Source organism: Diceros bicornis, chromosome 16, assembly GCF_020826845.1.
Source record: "Diceros bicornis minor isolate mBicDic1 chromosome 16, mDicBic1.mat.cur, whole genome shotgun sequence".
Lineage (NCBI taxonomy): Eukaryota > Metazoa > Chordata > Mammalia > Perissodactyla > Rhinocerotidae > Diceros > Diceros bicornis.
The window spans coordinates 58,673,990-58,699,679 of NC_080755.1; the positions used below are offsets into that span (position 1 = coordinate 58,673,990).

Sequence of the window (25,690 nt, forward strand, 5' to 3'; positions counted from 1 at the left end):
AATGTGTTTTTTCTACAACTGAAAGTGATGTACATTTAGTATTGTGTAGTCATTTTTTTCAGTGACTAGAGACTTATTTTGTAAGTTATTGGTATAATGAAACCCCTTCAGTTGATTAAATGGATGGCTCATAAGGAGACAGTTTATGATCTGTAACTATATAAAAGCAAATGAAAAAAATGAGAGGAATTAATGTCAAGTATATAAAATGTTACCGAAGATCATTTATACCAGAATATCTTATTTGATAATAAAAATGGGTAATCTTATACAACCACGGAACTTTATTAATTTGTAGATTAACCTGCATGTTTTAAGCATTTATTTTAAAGAAAAGGTCTACTTGTTATATCCTTAATATAGCTATGTTGCTATAATGAATAAAGTAATGGATATACATACTGATAAGAAAGCTTTGCATTTACCAGTTAATTTATCTTTGCTATTTATATGGAAATTTTTAATTCCTTTATAAACAGTTGAAATTGCTAAGACAGTGTTCAGTGTTATCTAGGCTGTGAAGCCTTTTCATTTCTAGGAGACAGCTGATCACTTCTTTAGCTCCTTAGAGCACCTTGTACACAACCTAGGAAGCTAACACTGATTTGACAAGTAATGTGTACTAAGAAAAGATTGATTGCATACATAAATATAATTTTTACAGTGTGAATTAGGTATTTTTAAATTATATGTGTTTATGTCATACACTGGACTATAAAATCTTTAAGGACAAATACCATGTCTTATTCATAATATTCTATTTTTAGAACGTATCATAATATTAACCATAGTAGGAAATTAATTCATGTATCAATTAAATGTCATTTTGACTGCAAGTAACAGAAAACTCACCAATCAGAGCTTAAATAAATATAGGTCATCATTCTCGCACAGCAGGGAAGGCAGAGGCATGCCTTCTGGGTTTCATGCGGCAGCTCAATCCTTAAATCAAGCTCCTTTCATCTTTCTGTTCCACCATTTTAAATGTTACAGGGTGGCTGTTATACTTGCCTTCATCTTTGTTCAGGCAGGAAGAAGCAGAGGAAAAAGAGTTTTTCGTTCTGATGTTTTCATATTTTTCTAGATGAGAAATTTCTCTGGCAGACCTCCCCTCACATCTCAGCAGCCAGAACCAGCTCCTATGCTGCCTTGAGACTAGTGAATGATCAGTGAAATGGAGGTCATCTCGGAAGACTGAGATCAATCATGATTGAGCCCTGGGATTGGGATGGGGGCTTTTCCTCCCAGAGATGAATAGATTCTGCATTCCACCTGAACAAACTGTGCTTTAATTAGCAGGGGAAAAGGGACCATTGAGTAGCTAATGGGCAATATGTGTTACAATAAATATTACCTGAAAAACATTGGATTTCTTAAAATGAATTATTCATGTTGCATTCTATCCTCAATTGCATCTTTATAATTTTATTTTTATTTGGCAAAATTTAATATAAGCAATTTCTGTTTCTTTGAGGATAATTACAAATGTATAAATTCCTCTATATTTTTAGTTACAGTGGAAAGGAAAATATGCAATATTGAAAAGATGTATTGTTTTCATCAACTTTCTTTTTTAAATGTAGGTCTTGTTCTTGTCATTGCAAAGAAATTCAAACATTAATTATTTGATTTTTTTTTCTGTCTTTTCTTAGGCCTGAAAACATACATATGAATTTAGATTCTATTCATCGGCTAATTGAGGAAACTCAAATCTTCCAGATGCAGCAGTCATCAGTTAAACCAACTTGTGACGTGATAGCACCTGCCTCCTCCCACAGAGATACCTGTAACTCCTGTGTGCCACTTTATGGGCTACAATCCCATGCAGCTCACGACCTCTGTGCTCACTCACGCAACACCAACGAATGGGATATTTGTGAAGAACTTCGCCTGCGAGAACTTGAAGAAGTCAAGGCCAGAGCTGCTCAGATGGAGAAGACCATGCGGTGGTGGTCAGATTGCACTGCCAACTGGAGAGAGAAGTGGAGTAAAGTTCGCACAGAAAGGAACAGTGCCAGGGAGGAAGGAAGACAACTCAGAATAAAATTAGAGATGACAATGAAGGAATTGAGTGCACTGAAAAAGAAACAAAGTTTGCCACATCAAAAGGAGGTGTTAGAGGCTAGAGTTACCCAAGACCTGAAGCGTCCTAGTTTCATAGAAGTGTCCTGTGCACAAAGAGACCAATTTCAAATGGGTTCCAAAACGTGTGAGTCTATCAGAGAGTGTTTGTTAAGAAGAGAATTTCCTACAAAGGAGAACACAACTAGTAAGGTGAGGAAAAAACCCACAGTGGAATCCAGAGACTATGCGCATATTTGAATGCTTTATATAGTGACGAGGAGGAAGGGGAAAATGACACACCCAATGGCGACTGTATTTGTGTGCTTAGGATGCCATAACTAAGTACCACAGACTGTGTGGCTGCAGCAACAGAAATTTGTTTTTTTTCACAGTTCTGGAGGCTAGAAGTCTGCGATTAAGGTGTCAGTAGAGTTGGTTTCTTCTGAGGCCCCTCTCCGTGGCTTATAGATGGCCATCTTCTCTCTGTGTCTTCACATAGTCTTTGCTCTGTATGTACCTGTGTTGAAGATTCGTCTTCTTATAAAGATACCATCAGTAAGCCTACCCTACTCACCTTGTTTTAACTTAATTACCTCTTTAAAGACCCAATCCCCAAATGTAGTTACATTCTGAGGTACTGGAGGAGGGTTAGCACTTCAACAAATGAGCTTTTTGGGGGGACACAATTCAGCCCATATTGCTGATATCACTAAGATTTTTAGCAAAAATTAACCTAGCATTTTTTTTATGTGAAAAAATATTTGGAGATATTTCTCCCCATTTACCCTAATTCTACCAATAATAGTACATTATCCGTATAGTAGTAGAAACATTTCTAAAGGTTTGAGACTCTGGCCTCACAATTAATTCTTGTAAAATAGGTACCCTAGGCAAATACTTTTAGGGATTGCTTCACACTACCCAGTTTTGGAATTTCTTGGTATACTTGCAATCTTGAAGTTTCTGAGAATTCTGCACAAGATAAACTTTTAAAAACTTCATTTAATCTAGCAGTTCATAACACTTATTTATCCATGAACACCACCACCCCCAGTTTTATTTTTTAAACCTTGTAAATACTATTAACGGTTAACCCGTGGAACATACTTTGGGAAACTTTGGGGATTCATATTATCGCTTTATTTTTTTTTTTAGCAGTATTTATTTATTTATTTATTTATTTTGTGAGGAAGATCAACACTGAGCTAACATCCGATGCCAATCCTCCTCTTTTTGCCAAGGAAGATTGGCCCTGGGCTAACATCTGTGCCCATCTTCCTCTATGTTATATGGGACGCTGCCACAGCATGGCCTGACAAGTGGTGCGTTAGTCCACGCCAAGGATCTGAACCTGAAACCCCAGACTGCCGAAGTGGAGCACGCGAACTTAACCACTATGCCACCGCGGCAGCCCCCATATTATCTCTTTAAATAGTATCAGTTTATATTGTTACCCCTTTCTATTTAATTCCATCTCTAAAAGCAAAATCAGTTCATATCTTTCTCTTCTACAATTCCATTTAAAATTTTAAGCCTTTCCATGATGTGTGGGACTTGTGGTAGATATAACTTAGATTCCACTGTAAATGAAAAATTTTAAAAGACTTCAGAGAAATGTGTTTTATTATAATAAGATAGAATATAGAAAAAAAAAAGCTTGAAGAATGCAAGTTAAAGTTTGGCCTTGTAACACAATGAGAGAATGATCAAGACATGAAAATATGACTTTGATGCTGAATCATAACATTTATTTCTTTCCAAAAATATGTTTCTTCATGATTTTTCTACACTAGATTTAAATGTTCACCAATAAGATTTGTTTTCTATTTTTTCCTTTCAGGAAGAAGGTTTGATTATTGACCCATCAAGATTAAATGAGGAGATGAAACTGAATCTAGATTGTTCTGATTTATTCAAGAACGGTGGTTCTGAAAACTGTGCTGTGACACCTGGATTAAGACCGCAAGCAATGCATCTGCCTTTGGAGAATGAAGCACCTGAAATGGCAGCTTTGCAGGTGCATTTGGATGAGTTCCAAAAAATCTTATGGAAGGAAAGAGAGTGAGTGCTCATCATTGTCTCCCTCAACCAAGTCTGATTTTCAAACTTCTTAAAATTCTTGCCTCTAGTAAACTGGCCATTTGATAATGTATTTTGCCCATAATTAGTCATTAAGTACTAATATTTAAGAAATGAGTTTGACATATATTCATTTTTTTAATTTTGAAGAGTAATTTATAACGTGTTAGTTTTTATCATTCTTTTATTGTAACCTTGTTCTCATCATCTCTGGTAGATTCACCTTAGTTATATCTGAATTATTAATGTATATGGTTACAATAGCCAGTGTATTATCTAACGTTTACAGTATTAGTAAACTTCAGTGAGTCAATAAAAATGAATAAATATGTTAATATGATGAATAACTCACAATTTTTTCAGTTATTGATCGCAGAAAAAGATGCTTTATTCATTGACCATTTGTGGTATAGAGGAAAGAGCAGTAGAGTTGAGAGTAAATGACGTGGATTTTCACCTTGGTTCTGAGATAGTCTAGCTATACGATATTGGGTTAGCCAAGAGTGTGCTATTGTCTCCTTTGTAAAACTATAGATAGTGATGCCTATGTTCTGGTTATCCATGGTTTTATACCAAAATTTCCAGAACAATGGTTATTATTGAAACAACAATGACAAGTATTCTGTTCGTGATTCTTGAGCATGGCTTTGCGTGGAGAGCTCTTCTCTCGCTACATGTAGCTTTAGCTGGGATAGCTCAAAGGCTGGGGGTGACTTGAAGGCTGGAGGCTAGAATCATCTGAAGCCTCACTCCTTCCCACATCGGGCAGTTAACTTTGGTTCTCATCTGGGGTCTCAGTCAAAACATCTGCCTGTGGCCTATCTATGTAGCCACTTGGCTTCCTCACAGCATAGTGACTCGGTTGACAGAGATCATCTTAAGAGCGCAGAGAGAAATACATGGAATTTTAATGACCTTCCTCAAAAGTCACATAGCGTCACTTCTGCCATCTTCACTGAGTTCTTAGGAGGATCAAGCACAAACAATGTCTGGAAAAGTGACCAGTAATATGAATTACTCAATATGTTTTTCTCCTTCCTTCACGATCACCTTAGAAAATTATTAGCATTGTGTGGAATATTTAATGCACTTTAAAATGTGATCTCCAAATCTGAAAATAATTATTCTTCCCTCTCTTTAGTTATAAAACTCTTAATGGGCAGAATAAAAAAACTAGGAGTAGTACATATATGTAAATAAGTATGAATATAGTTATATATTATATTTTTATTATTATATATTATATTATGGTTTCAATTTCCCTGGTTAAAATGGATTGAAATAGTGATAAGTATGCACACAAACCTTTCTCAAATACTAAGCTTTTTGTCTGCCATTCCTTTTCTGTCAGCCAAAAGTTTCTCATTAGTCCCTCTGGAATTTGTTCATATCACTAATTCCTTTTCAGATTCTTTGTCTGTGTCTCACCATATGAATGGATTGTGATAATACAAGCATCTGTGTATAGAATAAATATTTATTATTCTGCCATAGAGTATAAATTCCTAATAGAGGCAATCAACATTGGTAGAAAAGAGAATAAAATTGAATTAATTTTTAGGCCAGTATCCATATTAACAATTAATTTTATCTGAAGCTATAGGTCTCAGTGAAGTTCTAACCTGTGTGTTTTATTTCTTGAAGGATGTAACTTTTTAGTGGTTTTAGACTTCTCTCAAAGCCACGCACAGTGTTACTTCACTGATGTAACGTGGTAGGAGCAATATGAAACTGCCCTTTCCTAGATGTAAGCTCCCTAAGGTGCCGGTTTTAAGGATACGCGTGTGTATCTTTACACTCTTACTCATACACATATACACATATGTATATATTTGACTTAGGAATAAATTAATAATCCCCATAGTAAGTAAATTCTTCATTTCTCAGCAGCTTCAATGTATAAGCCATAGACAGGCCAGAGAATCAAGGGAAAGAGGGCCTTTGATTCCACTTTCTTTTCTCACTCTCCTCTTTAAGAAACAGTCCCATGAGTGTTATGTGTCCATGAATCAACATTAGCATGCAATCCACATAAGACCATTGCAAAGCCTTTTTCCTATCACAAGAAAATGTTTCCCAAGGATATAGGATATACTGTTATTATAAATCTGTCAAATCTTTTAAATTCTTCCTCCTGGAATCTCAGCAAGTGGGTGGCTGAGTTGAGAAGATGTGAAGATAATTTTTTCCGTCTTCCCAGCTGGTGGGAAAATTCTCTTGACTAGAGCACAGGAATCAGCCAAGAGAACTCAGGGAATCATTTCCACCCTTGTCACTGACTAGATCCTCCTCATCAAATACACTACGCTGTCTTATATTGTTTGTACTTGGAGTACTGTTCAGTTTTATTTGTAATTATCATTTCTGGAAGCTCCTCATGTATTGAGAATTTATGTATTTCTGATCTCTTAGATAAAAACTTCCCAGGTGAAAATTTGAGGTGAGGGCGGGAAACCCGATCCTCTTATCAAGCTAGGTGTACCTAACATTCAGGAAGAACTTTGGCAATATCAAGTCTTAAGTAAGGAAGAGGATGAGGTAAAATATTGTGATGAACTGTTTTAACAGTTAGAATTAGCTCTCAAGTTAAACTACAGATGGCACCTGTATCCCTTAGAAAATATTTGCTTTGTGTCATTTAATGAAAAGTAGTATGCTTTAATTATTTTGCTTTGCCTCATTAAATGTTGAACTTTTTCTTAATAAAATGAGATTTAAAATCTTGGTAAGAAGGTAAGAAAATTAAAAATGCTTCAAAGATTCACATTAGTAGAAATCCATGTGTGTGTATTTGTACATATATGTGTGTTTCTCAGTTAATGCAATGAACAAATTGGCATGCAAATCTGCAAGTCTGCTTAATGTTATTTAGTATAATATTGTTAATAATTAGAAATTCAGGTCTACTTTAGTTACTTATTCAATGTCGCTAATGGGATACGCAGTAAACCTTTGCCATTTCTTAAAAGTAATTTGTAGTATTTATTTATTTATTATTTCTTTATTTTTCAAGCTTTATTGAGGTATAATTGACAAATAAAATTTGTACATATTTAAGGTGTACAATGTGATATTTAGATATAGATATATATATGCTGTGAAATGATTATCACAATTAAGCTAATTAACACATCCATCACCTCACATAGTTATTATTTTTGTGTATGCGGTGAGAAAACTTATAATCTACCCTCTTAGCAAATTTCAAGTGTGGAACACAGGATTGTTAACAATAGTCACCATGCTGTACGTTAGATCCCCAGAATTTATTCATCTTATCACTGAAAGTTTGTACCCTTTGACCAACATCACCTCACTTTCCCCACCCCCTTGCCCCTGGCGACCACCATTCTACTCTCTAGTTCTGTTAAGTTCAACTTTCTAAGATTCCACGTGTAACTAAGATCATACAGTATTTGTCTTTCTTTTTCTAGCTTATTGTTTGCTTAGCATAATGTTCTTCAGTCATCCATGTTGTCACAAATGGCAGGATTTCCTTCTTTTTATGGCTGAACATTTTTTCTATTGTATGTATATACCACGTTTTCTTCATCTAATCGTCTGTTGATGGACATTTAGGTTGTCTACATATCTTGGGTATTGTGAACAATTCTGCAGTGAACATGGGAGTGCAGATATCTCTTTGAGATACTGATTTCAGTTCTTTTGGATGTGTACCCAGAAGTGGAATTGCTGGACTGTGTGGTAGTTCTATTTTTAAATTTTTGAGGAAGCTCTATGCCATTTTCCGTACTGGCTGCACCAATTTACATTCCCACCAATAGTGTAGAAGGGTTCCCTTTCCTCTACATCTTCGCCAACGCTTATCTCTTGTCTTTTTGATGATAGCTATGCTAACACATGTGAAGCAATATCTCATTGTGGTTTTGATTTGCTTTTTCCTGATGACTAGTGATGTTAAGCACATTTTCATGTACTTTTTGGCCATTTGTATGTCTTCTTTGGAAAAATGTCTATTCAGGTCCTTTGCCCATTCTTTAATTGGGTTACTTGTTTTTTTTTTTGCTATTGAGTTGTATGAGTTGCTTATATATTTTGCATATTGACCCCTTATTGGATATATGTTTGCAAATATTTTCTTCCATTACCCAAATTGCCTTTACATTTTGTTGATGGTTTCCTTTGCTGTGCAGAAGCTTTTTAGTCTGACGTAGTACCACTTGTTTATTTTTGTTTTGTTGCCCGTGCTTTTGGTATTGAATCTAAAAAAATCATCCCAGAGACCAATGTCCAGGAGGATTTGCACTATGTTTTCTTTAGAAATTTTATGGTTTCTAGTCTTACGTTTAAGCCTTTAAGTTATTTTAAGTTAATTTTTGCTATTTTTGACTCTCCAGTATCTATTTTTTGTTTGGACAATACTCTACCTAATGAGATGGAATAGACTCTGCATGGACTACAAAATGCTGGTAGGTCTCTAGCTCAGTCTCCCTCGCAGTTATGGTGCAGACACTAATCTGGGAACAGCTATTCAGAGGTAGTCACCTAGACTTTTTAGCAGAAGCTAATGCTTCAAGAAGAGAGCACCCGGAATCCATCCTGGTGAGAAAGAAGGCAGTGGCAGTAGCTATATCTTGTGTCCAGAGGCAGGAGTGGCCTCTGGTCTCTGGTAACATCATCTGGTGTCTGGAGTTGGTGGTATGAGGTCGGGCCATGATGTCTGTACCCATACGGCGGCCCCAGCGAGGTGCTGGTGGGAAGATTTCTACGGCTTTATCTTTGGTATTTCTGGCTGTGCAGGTTCCTCACTTGCCTCTCTGTTTCTCCCAGAGATTCTTTGAGCTATTAATATCCTTTTCTACTTGAATTAGCTAATTTGAATATATTTGCTTGTCAAGCCTATCATTGATACCAGGAGAGTGGATAGGCAACAAGCAGTGGGGCTCTCACAGGACAGTGGGCCTTGTTCCAGGCGGCATCGCCTCCCAGCGCTGGTCTCTGGTCCTCCTGGATGCCTCTGAGCTTAACAGAGTTCTTTTAAGTTCCCCTCTTTTCTAGTTAAATTCACCATATACGGCTTTGGCTATTTGCTGAAAAGGTGCTAAAAATGCTGAAAGATGATGAAAATGAAAGATGCTGAAAGGTGTTACAGCTGAAAGATGTAGTTATAAATAGTTGAGAGTAGAATCGCAAAATGACAAATATGTTGCTCATTAAAAGTATATTTGTAAAAATTTTTATTATTCATAGTTTAATACTAACTCTAAATTTTTAACTAACAGAAAAGTGGACATCTAGATATTATTACAATTATTTTTGACTGGCAAAAACATTTGACACTAATAGACCTTTAAGAAAATACTTATTAGATATTTTACCATGAAATTTCACGCAGTTCAAAGATGATTAATATTTATTCCCAGATATTAATGTTTCAGGAATTTCATTCCTGAAAACTATTTTGATTAATCTTCCTGTCTAGATGTCAAAATTTTACGCCCAATTATTATAGGATTACGATAGTTAACAAAGTATCAAAAGATTGCATAGAAATGTAATTATATCTTTCCATACAAATCATTTTGGTTCACACTTGCTCTTTTAGATTATGCAAATTTTGTATATTTTAACAATCTGATTTTTTAAAGTTTATATCATCGTATTCAAAATATTATATTTTCCTGAGATTTATCTTATTAATTTTTTTTTAAAGATTTTGTGCAAAAGATATGCAATATTCTTTAGAGTAAAATTAGATTTATTTCCTTTCCTTTCTTGTAGTTCAAATAGTGTGATGGTAGTTTAAATTTCAAATTATAAGTTTAACTTTATAATTAATTAATTTTGAAAATCTCTCTAACATATAGAATAAATTGATTAGGCCAGAAAATTAAAGATATAAAGAGTGCCCTCTGCTGCATGAATTTAAATGTGCAATGTCCTTGTATCTTTAATGCTTGTTTGCATAAATAGGGACATGAAATTATTTTGGTGAGGCCATACTAAAAAATATTCAAACACCACATTGCTATGAAATAAATTTTTATAAATTGTCCTCTCACTTCTCTGACTAAATTGTACCTTTTTACATAATAAAAACACATTTTCTTTTAGTAGACTAATAAATATCAGTTATTTTATTTAAGATGCATACTTAAAGAGACAAATAATACTATATTATAAATGTTACTAATTTGCCTTAAATAAGGAATACAAATAGTTATCTATTCATTTTAATATACCTTGGCAAAATTATATTACTTTTACTTCATGAATTGGCTTTGAATACTTATTCTAAGTCTAGATATAATTATATTTTTTAAATATACCTATATTTATATATAACTAAGGTTAAAAGTTCAATTAATATATAGTTTGAAATGTTCCTCTTGAACTTCTTATAAAATACCTAAAGACATAGCTACCTCAATAATTTTGATGACATTTTTGAGGATCAGCATTTATTCTACATTGATAATTAATCATTTTTATGTTAATGCGAGGTTTTTTTGCCAATATTATCATTTGATTTATTAAAGTTTAATGTCAAAAACTGACATTGATTTCTCAACATGTATGATTTTAAATTTGTAAATTTAATAATGTAAACTGTTCTCAAATTTTAAGTACAATTTTTATATTATTCTATTTGTAAGTAAAATAATTCTCAAAATTAATTTTGAGAAAATTTATCAGTGTATACCTCATTACACAAATGTAGTTAATTAATATCATTAAAAATTTTTTTATTAATTTAATATATTCATTTTCCTTTTTAAATTTTTCAGTTACTGACAAAAACCTTTCCCATGTTCAGCTCATGCAACTCTAATAAATTAAAATTGTAGATATAGTGATTATCAAACATTCTAATGAAGTTACAAACAGTATAATTTTATTGTATTTTTTAACTTAAATTCACAAGACTGTCAATACTCAATTTCTTGTAAATATTCAAATATGCCTTATCCAAAACTTTAAAAGTACCCAGATGCCAAATATGTAACGTATTTTAATGTACAATGGTTTTTCCATATTCTTTATAAATTTAACACAAAATATTAGTATTTGGCGATTTTTTCATTATTTCTATACTTAATCCTATTCCTCTTGAAATCCCAAACACAGCCACTAAGGGCAAAAATAACATCACGGTAAGCAACTTGATGACCAGCTGACTAAGTTTGCTTATCTATCAGAATTCTTGGCTGAGATTGTTAATCTGGAGGTGTAGACATCTACAGGCAGTGTTTGTAGGACTTAGACTTCTATTTTGAGCCTTTTTGTTTGTTAATTTTAATATATTTGCTGTGTTAATAAGGGATTCAAATTACTGTCCTATAAAGGGTGCTGGTATTTTTTACGACCTGAGTCTTTTGAGGTTAAGTTAATTTCTAACTAATTTTTTAATATCCTCTTTCCATTTTATGGCTTGATTCATGCAAATATAATTATGTAACTCTTTAATGGGCTGCTTATCCATTGATTGGATTAAACTAATATATTTATGGCCTAATCTATTTTGAATTATTTTGATAATAGCACTACCTGGAAGAGTCATATTTCTTATAATTATGTAAATGGCATTCAATTTTTGTTCTGTGTGCATCTTCGGTTCTGCGTATATCTGTGAATAGGCTTCTAAGATCTTTCTAGTGACATCACTGAAATACATCCGTGTGTGTATTAGTTAATTATAAATGCAATAAGGCTATAACTAACAACCACAGACTCTCGGTGGCATGTAACAATCAGAATTTATTAACTAAAGTCTGTGAGCCAACTGGAGACTGGTTGATCTGGACTGGGCTCTGCAAGAGAGACTTGATTATATTCCGTGTCTCTCATCCTCCCACTGGGAGCAGTGGGCCAGCACTGCTGTGTATTTCTCATGGTAATGGCCAAAATACAAGAGAGCAAGCCCAATTGCACAAATACATTTCAAGCCTTTGGCCACATTGTGCCCACCAGCCTTCCATTGGTAATGTCAGCACATTTTCTGTTTTCCAAGACACAGCAATTGACACTTCCACCCTGTGTTTCACGGCTGCATAACACATACCACAATTTTTCCAGCTTCTTATCTTTTATCACCATTTATCCAGCCTCTGCCCACCACGTAGCCTGTAAGTTAAGTCTACATATTTTTTGTTTTTGTTATTGCAGCATCCCACTTTTAAGCATCATTCTCTATATCAGTTACCCTTTGCTGCATAAAAAAAAAAAAAACACACACAAAATTCGGTGGCTTAAAACAACAATGATTTATTTTGCCCATGTGGACGCGAGAAGACTGGGGTCAGTTGACCTCCACTGGACCAGCTGGGCTTGTTAAGGTTGGTAAGGTTGGGCTCAGATCTGCTTCACGTGTTTATTTGGGGACAAGCGGTTTTGGGGAGAAACTCTTCACAGTGATGGGTGAGGCATAGAGAAGGTGACCAATCACACAAGTTCTTTTCAAACTTCTGCATCTGTCAGATCTGCTAATATTGTGTTGTCAAAGCCTGGAATGAAGGGATGGGGACAGCAACTCTGTCCATGGAAGGAGAGAAAAGACAATGAGTATTTTTGAACAGTAATCTAATCTACCACACAGATTAGGACTGGCCATTTGCAAAGGTTGATATACGCTAATTACAACCAGAAATAATTATTTTCAATGATTCACTTTAATAGACATATGGGCATAGAAAAATCAATTATTGTGGTATTAAAGGACTTTATTCTACAAATGGAGAAATTAATTTCAATTATTTTAAATAATTTAAAGAGAGATCCCAGTTAAATTGCTTCATTAAAACAAAATTGCAAATATTTAAAAATTATTTTTATATCCCCAATAAATGAGAGATTTCTTGCATTGTTAGGTGGACTCCTTGGTATTCTCTGTCATATCAAAGGAGTCTTCATTCATATACAGTCACAATATGAAGTTGGATAAAAACCATGTTAAAATTAGAAACATATTTATCCTCTCATGTAAGGAAATAATACGAATAAGAGGCATCGTGAGAAATGCATGGATAATACAGGAAAAAGCAGGCAGAAAGTCAATTATTTTGATACTGACAAGGCTAAATTAAATATGTTTAATCTATTCTAAAGCTAATTAACAGAATAATAAATTCAACCAAGTTTTAGCCAATATTTGTAATTTTTAATAAGCTGAAAAAAGTTTTCTATTATTACAATGATCATATACAAATGTCAAAAATTAGGAAAATAGAAAATCTAAAATTGAATGCATTTCTAAAATTATTTTTAAATTGTAAGTCTATTTTGTTTTCCTTTAATTCTTTATTTAGAATGCGCTTATCTTTGGAAAAAGAGATAGGACGGCTGGAGTCAGCTTTGTCTGTGTGGAAGTGGAAATATGAAGAACTTAAAGAATCGAAGACAAAAAGTATGAAAGAGGTATGGAGACATATGATGTAAAGGAAGAAATGAAACTGATGGTTTTCTCTATTTGGGTGTGTAACCTAGTGGGCAGAAGGCTCAACAAAGAGGAAAGGAGGTTAAAAAATTGAATTTCCTCTGTAAGAGGAATATTTGAATTCACAGGTCAATAGTGGACTCAGTTAAACTCAGGCCATAAGAAATCTTGTTCTAAATAAGGCATATTTCTAATGATCAACCACAGGACATAATTAACTATGCATTCCAGTCACATGTGAGGGGACTGCTGAAGATGTCATATATCATCACATCTATAATAAATAATTTTATCTTATTCTTTTATGAAGCAGTCTGAAAATATCAATTAATCTCAAGTGTATTTGGGTTCTTTCCATATTGGCATTACACTTATTCAGGATCAGCCACTTGCCTTTACACTTTTCCTCTGCCTTTTCATCAATAAAATTCTGTCATGAATGCTTTCCACTTCAATGATTTATTAATATTCATTATTTAAATAATATTAATTGTACGTATTCTGTGTACTAACGCATTGTGCTGGGTAAGTATGTGGGATAGAATAATGAGCAAAGAAAAGAAAAGAAAAATACTGAGCAAAAATAATGACAAGGTAAATGCTGTCAAGTGAATTAATACTTAGTGTGTGTGCAATAAAGACACACGTATACACACCTACAAGCCATATGTATGCTGACTGCTGTCTAAAGAAGCTGAGTATCTAAGTCAATCATGTGATCGTGCCTTAATCTAAAGCTCTCTTCCATCAGTGGTTAAAAAGTTAATAAGCAATATTCCTCTTTATGAAATTCTATATGAATGTTGCTTCAGGTTTCTTTCCAGCAAGTGATAAAGTTTAGAGTCATTAACTTAAGTTTGCTGAAATCACGTGATGGAATGTTCAAGAACCTTAGTTGCCAGCATATGCCTAAACTTCTGGGTCATATGCAGGCATCCTGATGTCCCTAGAGCATAGTAATCTATCCTGCACAGGTTCAGAAATAGTCAGCTATGTTAACCCTGTGGACCACCGAGATTTGAAAGGAGGGAGAGCTTTTCCTAATATTCTTAAACAAATATCTCCTGCTTAAAAACCATTTATTAACAAAAAGTCATTTCAGTGAGAACCGCAGAAGATTAGTTTGAGAGCATTTCTCAATGCAGGGTAAATTAAAGCTAACAGGCTAGATTAAGTTTATTTCTCCATTATGGATTCATGTTAGATTGTCAGAGTGGGTTCATTTATAGCTTAAACTTTGGGGGTGTGTCTGTACATATATATAGTGTGTATGTGTGTTTGTACACACACACACATACGCATCATGCATTTATATGGGTAGTGTTTATATTCACAGGTACCTAACTGAACATGATGTCTCTGGGTGTGAACATTAACAGTAAATTAAAGTTATACAGGAAAAATAGTTCACAACACAAAAATCATGGTATGCTTAGAGTGTATAGGTATTTGCTGTATAATATAACGGGCTCTAAACTTGATTGAGAAAGCTAATATGTAAGACAGAATTGGTCTTTACTTTTTAAAGAAACATGCATTTACTGTCTTCTGCCACTAGTGGGCAGTGCAGACTTGATGACGTTAGTCTCCTAAAGCTTTTAGTTTAAGTAATTTAACATTTATGTAGCAACAGTTTTTGAAAAAAGTCATGGTTTTGAGCTGATTTACAAAGCGACATGTTTATTTTAAAATGTTCAATGTTTTATATTCAAAGCTGATATTTTTGGTATCAAATGGGAAAATGTTTACTTTAAATTGCTCAACAAAGCTTTGTAGATGAGGAACAATAAAACCAATGTAGCACTTTACACTGTAACTTGGGTCTATATTTTGATGCTCATACATAAATATATATTAATACATATATCACACTTTTACTAGATGGAATGATGATATGGTTTTCAGAACAGAAGAAACCTCAAAATTGCTGTGGAAAATTTGTTCAACTACAACTTTTGAGTGCATACTTCGGTTAGATGAACTACAGATATGGACAGTGAATGAAAATGATAATGAATGAAAAAAAGAGTTTTTATTGTAGGTGATGGAAAGTTATTACAAACAGAGATAAAGCAAAAAACATTGTTCGAATATATGTGGGATTATTTTTTAAAATATCTCTTCCCACCTCCTAAAAAGGAATTTGTGATATTCTTGGAGCCTTTTTGAAGAGATGTGGTATGCACATACATTTAAATCATTTTTATAAAATATAGGATTTTTAAAAATATTTAAAAACTGAACAAATGAAAATACTTAGTCACTTATATATACTTTGCTCAATTGTTTTATAATAGATTATAAAAGAACAAGAATTTTATAGTATATTTAGAAATGGCATTGTAGAGTAATGATAAGTATATAATATTGAAAGTTCCCATTCAGTTGACAGACAACCAGAAAAGTTGTGTTGTGATGCCTCCTTTGCAACTTCACATGAATTCTCCTTTCTTACTCCCCTTCTCAAAAATTCTGACCTTCGCTTTCACTGTCGCTCTTCATCTGTAAAACATTGTGAATGCAAGTGTAAGTCTTTGTTAGATGCCTGAAACTGTTGTAAGCAAATCCACGCCTGGCTAAGAACTGCTGATGGAAAGATTAGCAATTTTTAGAGCTGGAAACAGATGTGCTTAATAGATCAAGATTTTTAAAAATGTATTTGAAACTCTGGTGTGCTTCAGAGGGAAATCAGTCTTAAATCACTGACATTTAGAGAAGAGTAAATATAAGAATTTAATTGTAAAATCTAATAAGTATTTAAAATGCAACCAAGACAATGAGTAGTAGAGATGATTATATTCCAAGTGCTGTTCCCTTGCTGAATTTAATACTTATTCAGCTTTTCCTTTGCAAGTCTGTGAATATTGATTTGGAATTAGATTATGAATTCCAAGTGTGCTGAAATGATCCTTTTTATGAAATCTCATGGTCTAGAGAATCAAATATTCAGGTAAGTAATATTGATTACAAATAGTTATGGTACCTTGTTTTAACAATAAATGACTCTGATTCTTTCCATAATGGAAGATATCCTTTATCATAAGTAGAGAATACTGCTAACATTTTAAAATTGATCTCAAGGTGAAAAATGAAACCATAACCTTTTAATCTTTTTTTGAAAATTTTGTACTTTTACCTGGTATCTTTTTAAGGATTTTATTAAGAAGTCTTCTATATTTTTGTGATAATAACAATGTTTCTAGTAGTTTACAATAGAGACACAGGCTTCGTGGGGGCATCTTAATGGTACTAATAGCTTACATTGAAGCCTTAATTCGAACACCTCAAAACACCTTTCTGATTGGGGGGAAATAGAAGGTTAGAATTAGGAGTCATGTGAGGCCAAGATGCCACACTGACACCTTCGCTTGGAAAAAGTTATGTCATATAGGAGCTATTCTACAAACATAAAGAGAGGGTCCTTGAAGATATTTATAAGAAATAGTATATATGGTGGAGCATTAATATAGTTGTGAGCTAATTTTGAAACACTCTTTCTTATTGCTATTTTTGTGGCTTAAATAAATTATTCCATAGAAGTGACCAAAAACATTAATGTATCGTGTCAACTCTGACTCCAACTGTAGCTCATACCATCCCTTCCCGTCTCTGCTTCTTCCGTAGTCAGAGCCATGTTAATCTCTTACTTTGCCCTCTCCTTCCAGGTCTCCTGCCCATCACTGTTAATGTATTCATTTTTCCACCCAGAGACCAGGCTGATATTTCTAAAGATATATTGGATCATATTACTCCCTTGATTAAAACACGTCAGGGACTTCCTTTGTACCTAGAGTATTGATGCCTTCCAAGTAATTTGGAAGTTCAAGGAAATCCAGATCCACCTGGCTAAACACCAGATGTTGACAGTTCAATGGATGCCCAGTAATGACATCACTCTTTTCTACCTTAACTGCTCTGACAAGCAATACCACAAATTTCAGTAGATAGTACCCAATAGACAATTATTTTTGACTCACGTACATTCCCCACACATGTTTGGAGGGCAGCCTTCTCCTTCTATCCAGTGTCTGCTATCCCCTGGGCTCACAAACGTCATGCAGCTGGGCACTCTGCATCTGACCAGAGATTAGAAAAAAGAGAGAATGGGGCATCATGTGAGGACAATTTATATGGACCAGGCTTGGGAATAGTGTACATTATTTTTACTTACAATCCACAGGCAAGTACTCATTTTCATTTTCATCCTTTACTCATTGTAAGGGATGTTGGAAAAAGTATTCAAGCTGTTTACTCAAAAATAAAAATAAAATGGACTGTGTAACCATCTAACTAGTTTCTGCTGCATGAGCCGTTATACTACATAAGATAGTAATATTTACTTATTGATATCTTATTAATAAATATATTGATTAAAATATTGCTTTTATTGTTACTGATAAATATATTGTGAAGACTTGGGCTTATATTTAAGGAAAAGTAAGTTTCCTAATTCTGAAAATCGTATTACAGCTTGAGAGCTTGATGTCCATCCATCCAGCTGTTCTGGACAGATGGAAGCTTGTTTTCACATGAGACCCTTTCACTCTTCATCCCCAGGGCTTGAGAAATGTTGTGGAAAGTGTGCCTCTTGCAGATATCTCCTTCCCCAAGGAAGGAAAGAGAGGAAGGAGCAGAGTTACATGTGCCCAGTTTCCCCTTTTAAACTCCCCAACAAGATAACTGCTCCTACTCCTGGTTAAGAAGGAGTAACAGATGGAGAGACACCTGGAGTCTTAGGCAAATAGCTGGCCATCCACAGGGATGGATGCTTTGAGTGGAGAAAAAGCTTTTCTCCCCTTGCTATCTACCGTAGCCTACATGATTTCACTTATTTTTTTTTGACCAGCTGCTACGATACTTACCAGAGCTGTCTCCCCCAGCCTCCTTCACCTACAAGCAAACCAACCACCTAACTACCAAGAAGGCAGAGGGAGGGGACATGAGGGGGCCACAGGGAGGATTTCTCTGTTCTAAACCAGGAGAGCATGATTTCACTTCTGAATGCCTCTCCTGCCCCCACTTTGTCATTCTGTTTACACTAACCTCTAGCTACACTGGCTTTCATTCATTTCATCAAATGAACCAAACTTTTTCCTGCTCAATCCCAGTCTGCCAGCAGCAGAAACAAACACTGAACCCCCAATATGGCACCGTTCCCTGGGATTATCAGCCTGGGGAGCTACCTGGGAGCAGGTTTTCATTGGACTGCTTCCATCATGGAAGGGGCAACTTGTTGTAACAGACACTTACTTGGGATACAGATTTGCCTTCCCTGCACACAGTGTTTCTGTCAAAACTATCATCCATGGACTTACAGAATACTTTATCCTGTCATGGTATTCCACACAGCATTGCTTCTGATCAAGAGGATCACTTCTCAACAAAAGAAATGTGGCAACAGGCCTTTGCTCATGGAGTTCACTGATCTTATGAATGTCTCCACTGTCCTGAAGCCACTGGCTTCATAGAATGGTGAAATGGCCGTCTGAAGACCACTTACAGCATGAACTAGTTGGCAATGTCTTGCAGAGATGGGGGCAAGCTTTTCCAGAAGTCTGTATATGCTCTGAATCAGCATCTAATACATGGTGCTGTCTCTCTGATATCCAGGATTCAGGGATCCAGGAATAAAGGGGTGGAAATGAGAGTGGCACCACTCACTATTCCCGCTCTTCTCACAACATTATGCTCTGCTGGCCTACAGATCTTAGTTCCAAAAGGAAGAATGTTTCTACTAGGGGACATAGTAATGATTCCATTGAACTGGAAGTTAAGACTGCCACTCTCTCACTTTGGTCTCCTCATGCCTCTGAATAGGCCAAGAAGGGAGTTACTTTGCTGGCTGGGGAGATTGATCCAGATAACCAGGGGGAAATTGGACTGCTACTTCACAATGGAGGTAAGGAAGAGCATATCTGGGATGCAGGACATTCCTTAGGGAGTCTCAGTATTACCATGCCCTGTGATTAAGGTCAATGGAAAACTACCACAACCCCATGCAGGCAAGATTAGCGATGCCCCAGAGCCTTCAGGAATGAAGGTTTGGGTCATCCCACCAGGTAAAGAGCCATGACCAGCTGAGGTGCCTGTTGAAGACAAAGGAAACATAGAATGGACAGTTGAAGAAGGTGCTATGACCATGGGACCTGAAACTGTACTGATTACTTTTTCCTTATTTTGCTGTGAATATGTTTGCGTCTTTCTATCTATCTATCTCTACATATCTTTGTTTTCTTTCCTCTCTTATTCCCTTACCATTAACATAAGATGTATTGTCTTTATATCAGTATTTAAGTATTGTTAATTTCATGTCGGAGTATCTAAGTTATAGAATATCAAGGAGAAGGGTAAACATCACTCAAGGACTTTATCTCCTCTTATGGGGAAGGGATTAATTTTTGGTTGTATACAGAATAGTTGTATCATGTTAGGTGGAATTATGACCTTGTTATTGTATTTACTTGAAGATTAAGTATGGCTTAAAGACATGCATATGGGTGCCAACTTGACAAGGAGTGGATGGTTAATTTTATGTGTCAACTTGACTGGGGTAAAGGATGCCCTGATTGCTGATCAAACAATGTTTCTGGGTGTGTCTGTGAGGGTATTTCCAGAAAGATTAAAATTTGAATCAGTAGACTGAGTAAAGAAGGTCTCTCTCACCAATGCAGATGGACATCACCCAATCCACTGAGGGCCTGAATAGAACAAAAAGGCAGAGGAAGGGCAAATTTTCTCTTTGCTTGCCTGGAATGTCTATCTCCTCCTGCCTTCAAGCATCACCACTCTTGGTTCCTGGGCCTTCAGACTTGGACTGGGACTTACACCATCAGCCCCTGAGTCTCAGGTCTTTGGGCTTGGACTGGAGCTTACTCCATTGGCTACCCTGGTTCTCAGGCCTTCAGACTGGGACTGAATCACACCACCAGCTCTCCAGGTTCTCCAGCTTGCAGACTACAGATCCTGGGACTTCTCCGTCTCCATAATCACAAGAACCAATTCCTGTAATCAGTCGATCTCTCTCTCTGTAGAGATAGAGACAGAGATATATAGAGACATATCCTGTTGGTTCTGTTTCTGTCTAGAACGCTGACTAATCCATCTAGATCCATGCTGTTTTCTCTGACTAGAACAGTAGCACACAGCTCTTTCTCCTCCTACCAGCGAGTCCCATCTTGCCCTTAACTTCAGTTTACACATCACATAAACAGGAATGGCTTCAGTCCAAAAAATTCTTCCGTTACTATTTTCCCACAAGGAAATATGCAAGATTTTAAAAGACCTTATCAGACTTGCAGTTATTTTTGTGTTTGTTTACTGTATGCCTTTTCCATTGAACTTCAGCTTCTTGATATTATAGGTCCCCTCTCCTTTATTGACCTCCCTTTACTCAGCGCTGAACAAACGTGGTTATAATTTGTAGTGATCAACACTTTTTTTCCAGCTCTATATACTGATATTTCTAAACGGTGGCTACAGCTATAGCGTAAGGAGGGTAATTGAAATCCTAGACTTGTCTTTTGTTAGCCCGAGGAGGCTACTGCTCTAAGTCCCTCAGGATTTAGATTTTCCAGGGCAGTGGAGTGAACCTTCACCCTAACATCCTGTCCATCATGAAAATCCATTCAGCTTCTCTGCAAGACAATTTATAAATTAGCTTATCAGGCCAAAGAGTGAGGCTGATAAAATACCATATTAGACTTCCGTAAATGTATAAGAACAATTAAGCATATGGGATGCTACTTTGCTGATATAAGTGCCTTCAAGACCTTTTAAACAAACGTAATTGAGAGTAATATAAGCTCTAAATTACATAAGTCAGAATTAATTGAACTACTACTGGACAATTTATAGACATTGCCAAGGTAACCCTCAGAACACCGAGATGACTTACTTAACTCTAAGGCTATTCTAAGAATTATGAAAGAAAATTAAGCTATTCAGAATCCACTCTACTCGTAGAAATGTAATATGGTAAGGAAAAAAATAAGTTGAAATCAGATGTTTTACCATCTATTTAAGTTAAACAATACTATTTTAAAATTTAAAATATAACACAAAGGAACCAGCTGATATTTAATTAATCTATACAAATATATAGTTTGAGAATAATGGTAAAAGTAGCTTAAAAAGAAATAAGATAAAGTCTCTACATGAGTTACACAGTGGCAATGATTCCATAGTGGGGAACTTTTAGTCTATGAAACATCTTTATTTTATATCTCAGCTGACGGGACATTTTCCTGCAATGCATGTCTCAGAAAGCCAAACATTCTTTTTTTTTCATATAAGAAATTCCTATACAAGGATATTCAGTTAAGACCATTCTGGAGATAAGGATCCTCCTTTTAGTAAATAGCATTAATTTTTTTACCTGCAGGAGCAGTTTTCATGTTGAAAATGAGATTGTACAAGGCACCTGTCTTCTTTTATTTTCCCTAAGAGTATGCTTATCGCCCCCCTGCCTTGTACTGATACTAGAGGTATTGATTGTAAACTACTGAGTGGAAAAATCAGATTTAAAACAGGAATGTATAGTATACCATTAAAAAATTCTCTATGATGCAAAAATCTAGAATCATAAATTTAAAATTGTCATTCTTCTCATATGCATTACATATCAGTTTTTACTCTGTAAATAGCCCTCTTTATTTTTCTCAAATATATAATTTAAAGACAAGGATTCTAGGACTATGAATTCAAAATTTTGGGGGGCGGTTGGAGGTGGCATATTTTGGGGGGGAATTCCAAGTGTTTCCAATGATTTTTTAGCATTATTGAAGTAAAATTGATACGCAAAAAATTGTACACATTTAATGTACACATTTTGATGAGTTTGGACATATGCATACACCCACGATACCATCACCACACCCAAAGTATTAAACATATCTATCACCTCCAAAAATTTCCTTGTGTTCTTTTGTGTGTGTGTATATGAGTGTGTGTGTGTATGTGTGTATTTTATGATAAGAACATTTAACATGAGGTCTATCCTTTTAACATATTTTAAAGTACACAATACCGTGTTGTTAACTATAAGTATTATGTTGTGCAACAGATCTCTAGAACTTATTCATCTTGCATAACAGAAACCTTATACTCACTGAAAAACACTTCCCCATTTCCCACCCTCCCCATCTCCTGGCCACCACCATTGTATTCTCTGCTTCTATAAATTAGATTTTAGATGCCTCATATAAGCTCATTCATGCAGTATTTGTCTTTCTGTGACTGACTTATTTCACTTAGCATAATGTCCTCTAGGTTCATCCATGTTATTGCAAATAGCAAGATTTCTTTCCTTTTAAGGCTGAATGATATTCTTTTGTATGTATACATCACATTTTCTTCATCCATTCATGTGTCAATGGACATTTGGGTTGTTTCCATATCTTGGCTATTGTGAGTAATGCTGCAATGAACATGAGGAGGCAGATATCTCTTCGAGATCCTGATTTCAGTTATTTTGGATATATACCCAGAAGTGGGATTGCTGGATCATATGGTAGCTCTATTTCTAATTTTTTGAGGCACCTCTGTACTGTTATCCATAACGGAGATTTCTCACATACCTACTGCCCCTGCACATACAAGGCTCCCCCATTATCAACATCACTCACCAGAATGGTACATTTTTTACCAAGGATCAACCTATATTGATACATTATAATCACCCATCGTCCATCGTTTACCTTAGGGTTCATTCTTGGTGTTGTGCATTGTATGGGTTTAGACAAATGTGTAATGACGTGTATTCCCCATTACAGTATAATACAGAATATTTTTACCATCTTAAACATCCTCTGTGCTCCACATATTCATCCCTCTTTGCCCCCCAACCCTTGGCAACTATTGATCTTTTTATTGTCTCCATAAATTTGCCTTTTCCAGAATGTCATATAGTTGGAATCATATAGTACGTAATCTTTTCCGATTGGCTTTTTTCTCTTAGTAATATGCATTTAAGTTTCCTCCACGTCTTTTCATGGCTTGGTAGCTCATTTGTTGTTAGTGTTGAATAATATTCCATCGTCTGGATGTACCACAGTTTATTTATCCATCACCTATTGAAGGACATCTTGGTTGCTTTCAAGTTTTAGCGGTTATGAATAAGGTTTCTATAAATATCTTTGTGCAGGTTTTTGTGTGGTTTTCAGTCTCTTTTCATTTATTTGTTACCCCCGATGAGATGAGTTCCTGCCTTAGATCATTTCATACTTCACCGGCCACCCTTTAGACAGCAGCATTTGAATTAAGCACGATCAGGATTGTGTCCAGCGCAGCAGGTCAAAGTACGGCAAGTTTTATGGAAGGAACTCCACTTAGTGCTCTGATAAGAAGTGTGGTAGAGATTCAGAGCATCACCAACTCCTCTCCAGGGCTGCGGTGTGTCCTAATTAGTGTCAGTAGTTTTAATGAGAGTTAAGAGATCATAAAGACAGAGGGCTCCTTCACCTGATGTTTTTACAGGGATCACATGGGAGGATTGAAAAGGCACAGATGGCGTCCTGGAATAGAGAGTATCCTTTGAAATGCATTTTACAATGTGTAACTGTCCCTTGACGCAATTTTCCTCTGTAATTAGTTCTGAAGTTATGATCAAAGCCAATGGAAAATATAATCTATATTCGCTTTAAAACATCTTCTAGTGTATATAAAACGAGGTGCTGATGGAATCTCATGAGGGTTCTCACTTGGATAAGCTGAATATTATAAAAAATAGTAAATAATCCTCTAATGCAATTGTACTGAATTAGCAGAATCCATTAGATTCACTTAAAAGTAATTTTTTAAAAAAATACCTACGTCCAACTCTCTCTTTGGAGATTTTGATTTAAATGGTTAGGAGTGCTTATCATTTATCTGAGTAGCTGTGGAAATATTTTAGATCTTGGGAAGTTAAAGTTGAGTTGAGGATACACACAGTTTGTAGTCCCCCCTTATTCATGGGGCGTAAGTTCCAAGATCCCCAGTGGGTGCCTGAAACCGCGGATAGTACCAAATCCTACATATACTATGTTTTTTCCTATGCGTAAATCCCTATGATAAAGTTTCATTTATACATTAGACACAGTAAGAGATTAATAACAATAACTAATAATAAAATAGAACAACTATAATAATATACTGTAATAACAGTTACCATAGATCTTAACAACCTCAGCATATGATTTTTTTTCTTTCCTTATTAAGTTGAGAACTTTCATCTTTTCACTTAAGAAGTACTTTGTGGCTTCTCTCCGGCATATCCAAATTGCCACCATCACTACTCTTGCGACTGGGGGCCATTATTAAGTAAAATAAGGGTGACTTGAACACAAGCTCTGTGATACCACGACAATCAATCTGATAACCTAGCCGCTACTAAGTGACTAATGGGCAGGGAGTGTATACAGCTCGTTATTATGATAGCATATACAGTGGATCTGCTGGACAAAGGGATGGATGGGAAGAGCAGGATGGCGCTGGATTTCATCACGCTGCTCAGAATGGCGCGCAATTTAAAACTTATAAGTTGTTTATTTCTGGAATTTTCCATTTAATATTTTCAGACTGCAGTTGACCACTGGTAACTAAAACTGTGGAAATTGAAACCGCTGATAACGGACTACTGTAGTGGAATATATTTTTGGATGTGTCTATTATGTGTACCTAGTCAATATGGAAGTTCTCTCCTCTCAGAAACATAGTTAATAATGTGTCATATTTTGAATGAAAATCATATGAAAGATAGTTTTTTGGGATACCTATATTTGTAGGGTACAAATTTTAAAGAGTGAATATTACAGACAGCAAATGGGCCTGTCTGTCATGCTGTAAGCTTATTATCCAAATTTCATTAACAAAAAAATGACTAACTATTCTGGAAGAAAGACTAAACCCTCTGTATAAAAGATGGTATTGCAAAGTCCCTATCATACTAAGAAGTTAAAGTGTGTATAGTCAAAAATTTGGGAAAATTTTCAATAATTATTTAGTAGTTACTGCTGGAACTTTATAATATTTTTCCGGATTTTGTGATATTTTATGGTACTTGTCAGCTTTCCAAAATTTGTGAATGTTGTTTCCTCATTCTTAATAAATATTTACTTTCATTCCTAATTTTGCTTTGTCCCCAAATTGTAGAAAATTCAGGCTCCAGAAAACCTG

General features: G+C 35.3%; 1 protein-coding gene across 1 annotated transcript in view; it reads left to right on the forward strand.

Annotated features, from left to right (window-relative positions):
- Positions 1 to 1,659: 1,659 nt before the first annotated feature.
- The window catches only part of CCDC102B (coiled-coil domain containing 102B), a 201,112-nt gene continuing 177,081 nt past the window's right edge, over positions 1,660 to 25,690 (forward strand). The window contains exons 1-3 of the mRNA XM_058556612.1: positions 1,660 to 2,274; positions 3,905 to 4,125; positions 13,410 to 13,518. Of these exons, the coding sequence (XP_058412595.1) occupies positions 1,669 to 2,274; positions 3,905 to 4,125; positions 13,410 to 13,518 (936 nt within the window). The 5' untranslated portion in view covers positions 1,660 to 1,668. The remainder of the gene's footprint in view (positions 2,275 to 3,904; positions 4,126 to 13,409; positions 13,519 to 25,690) is intronic.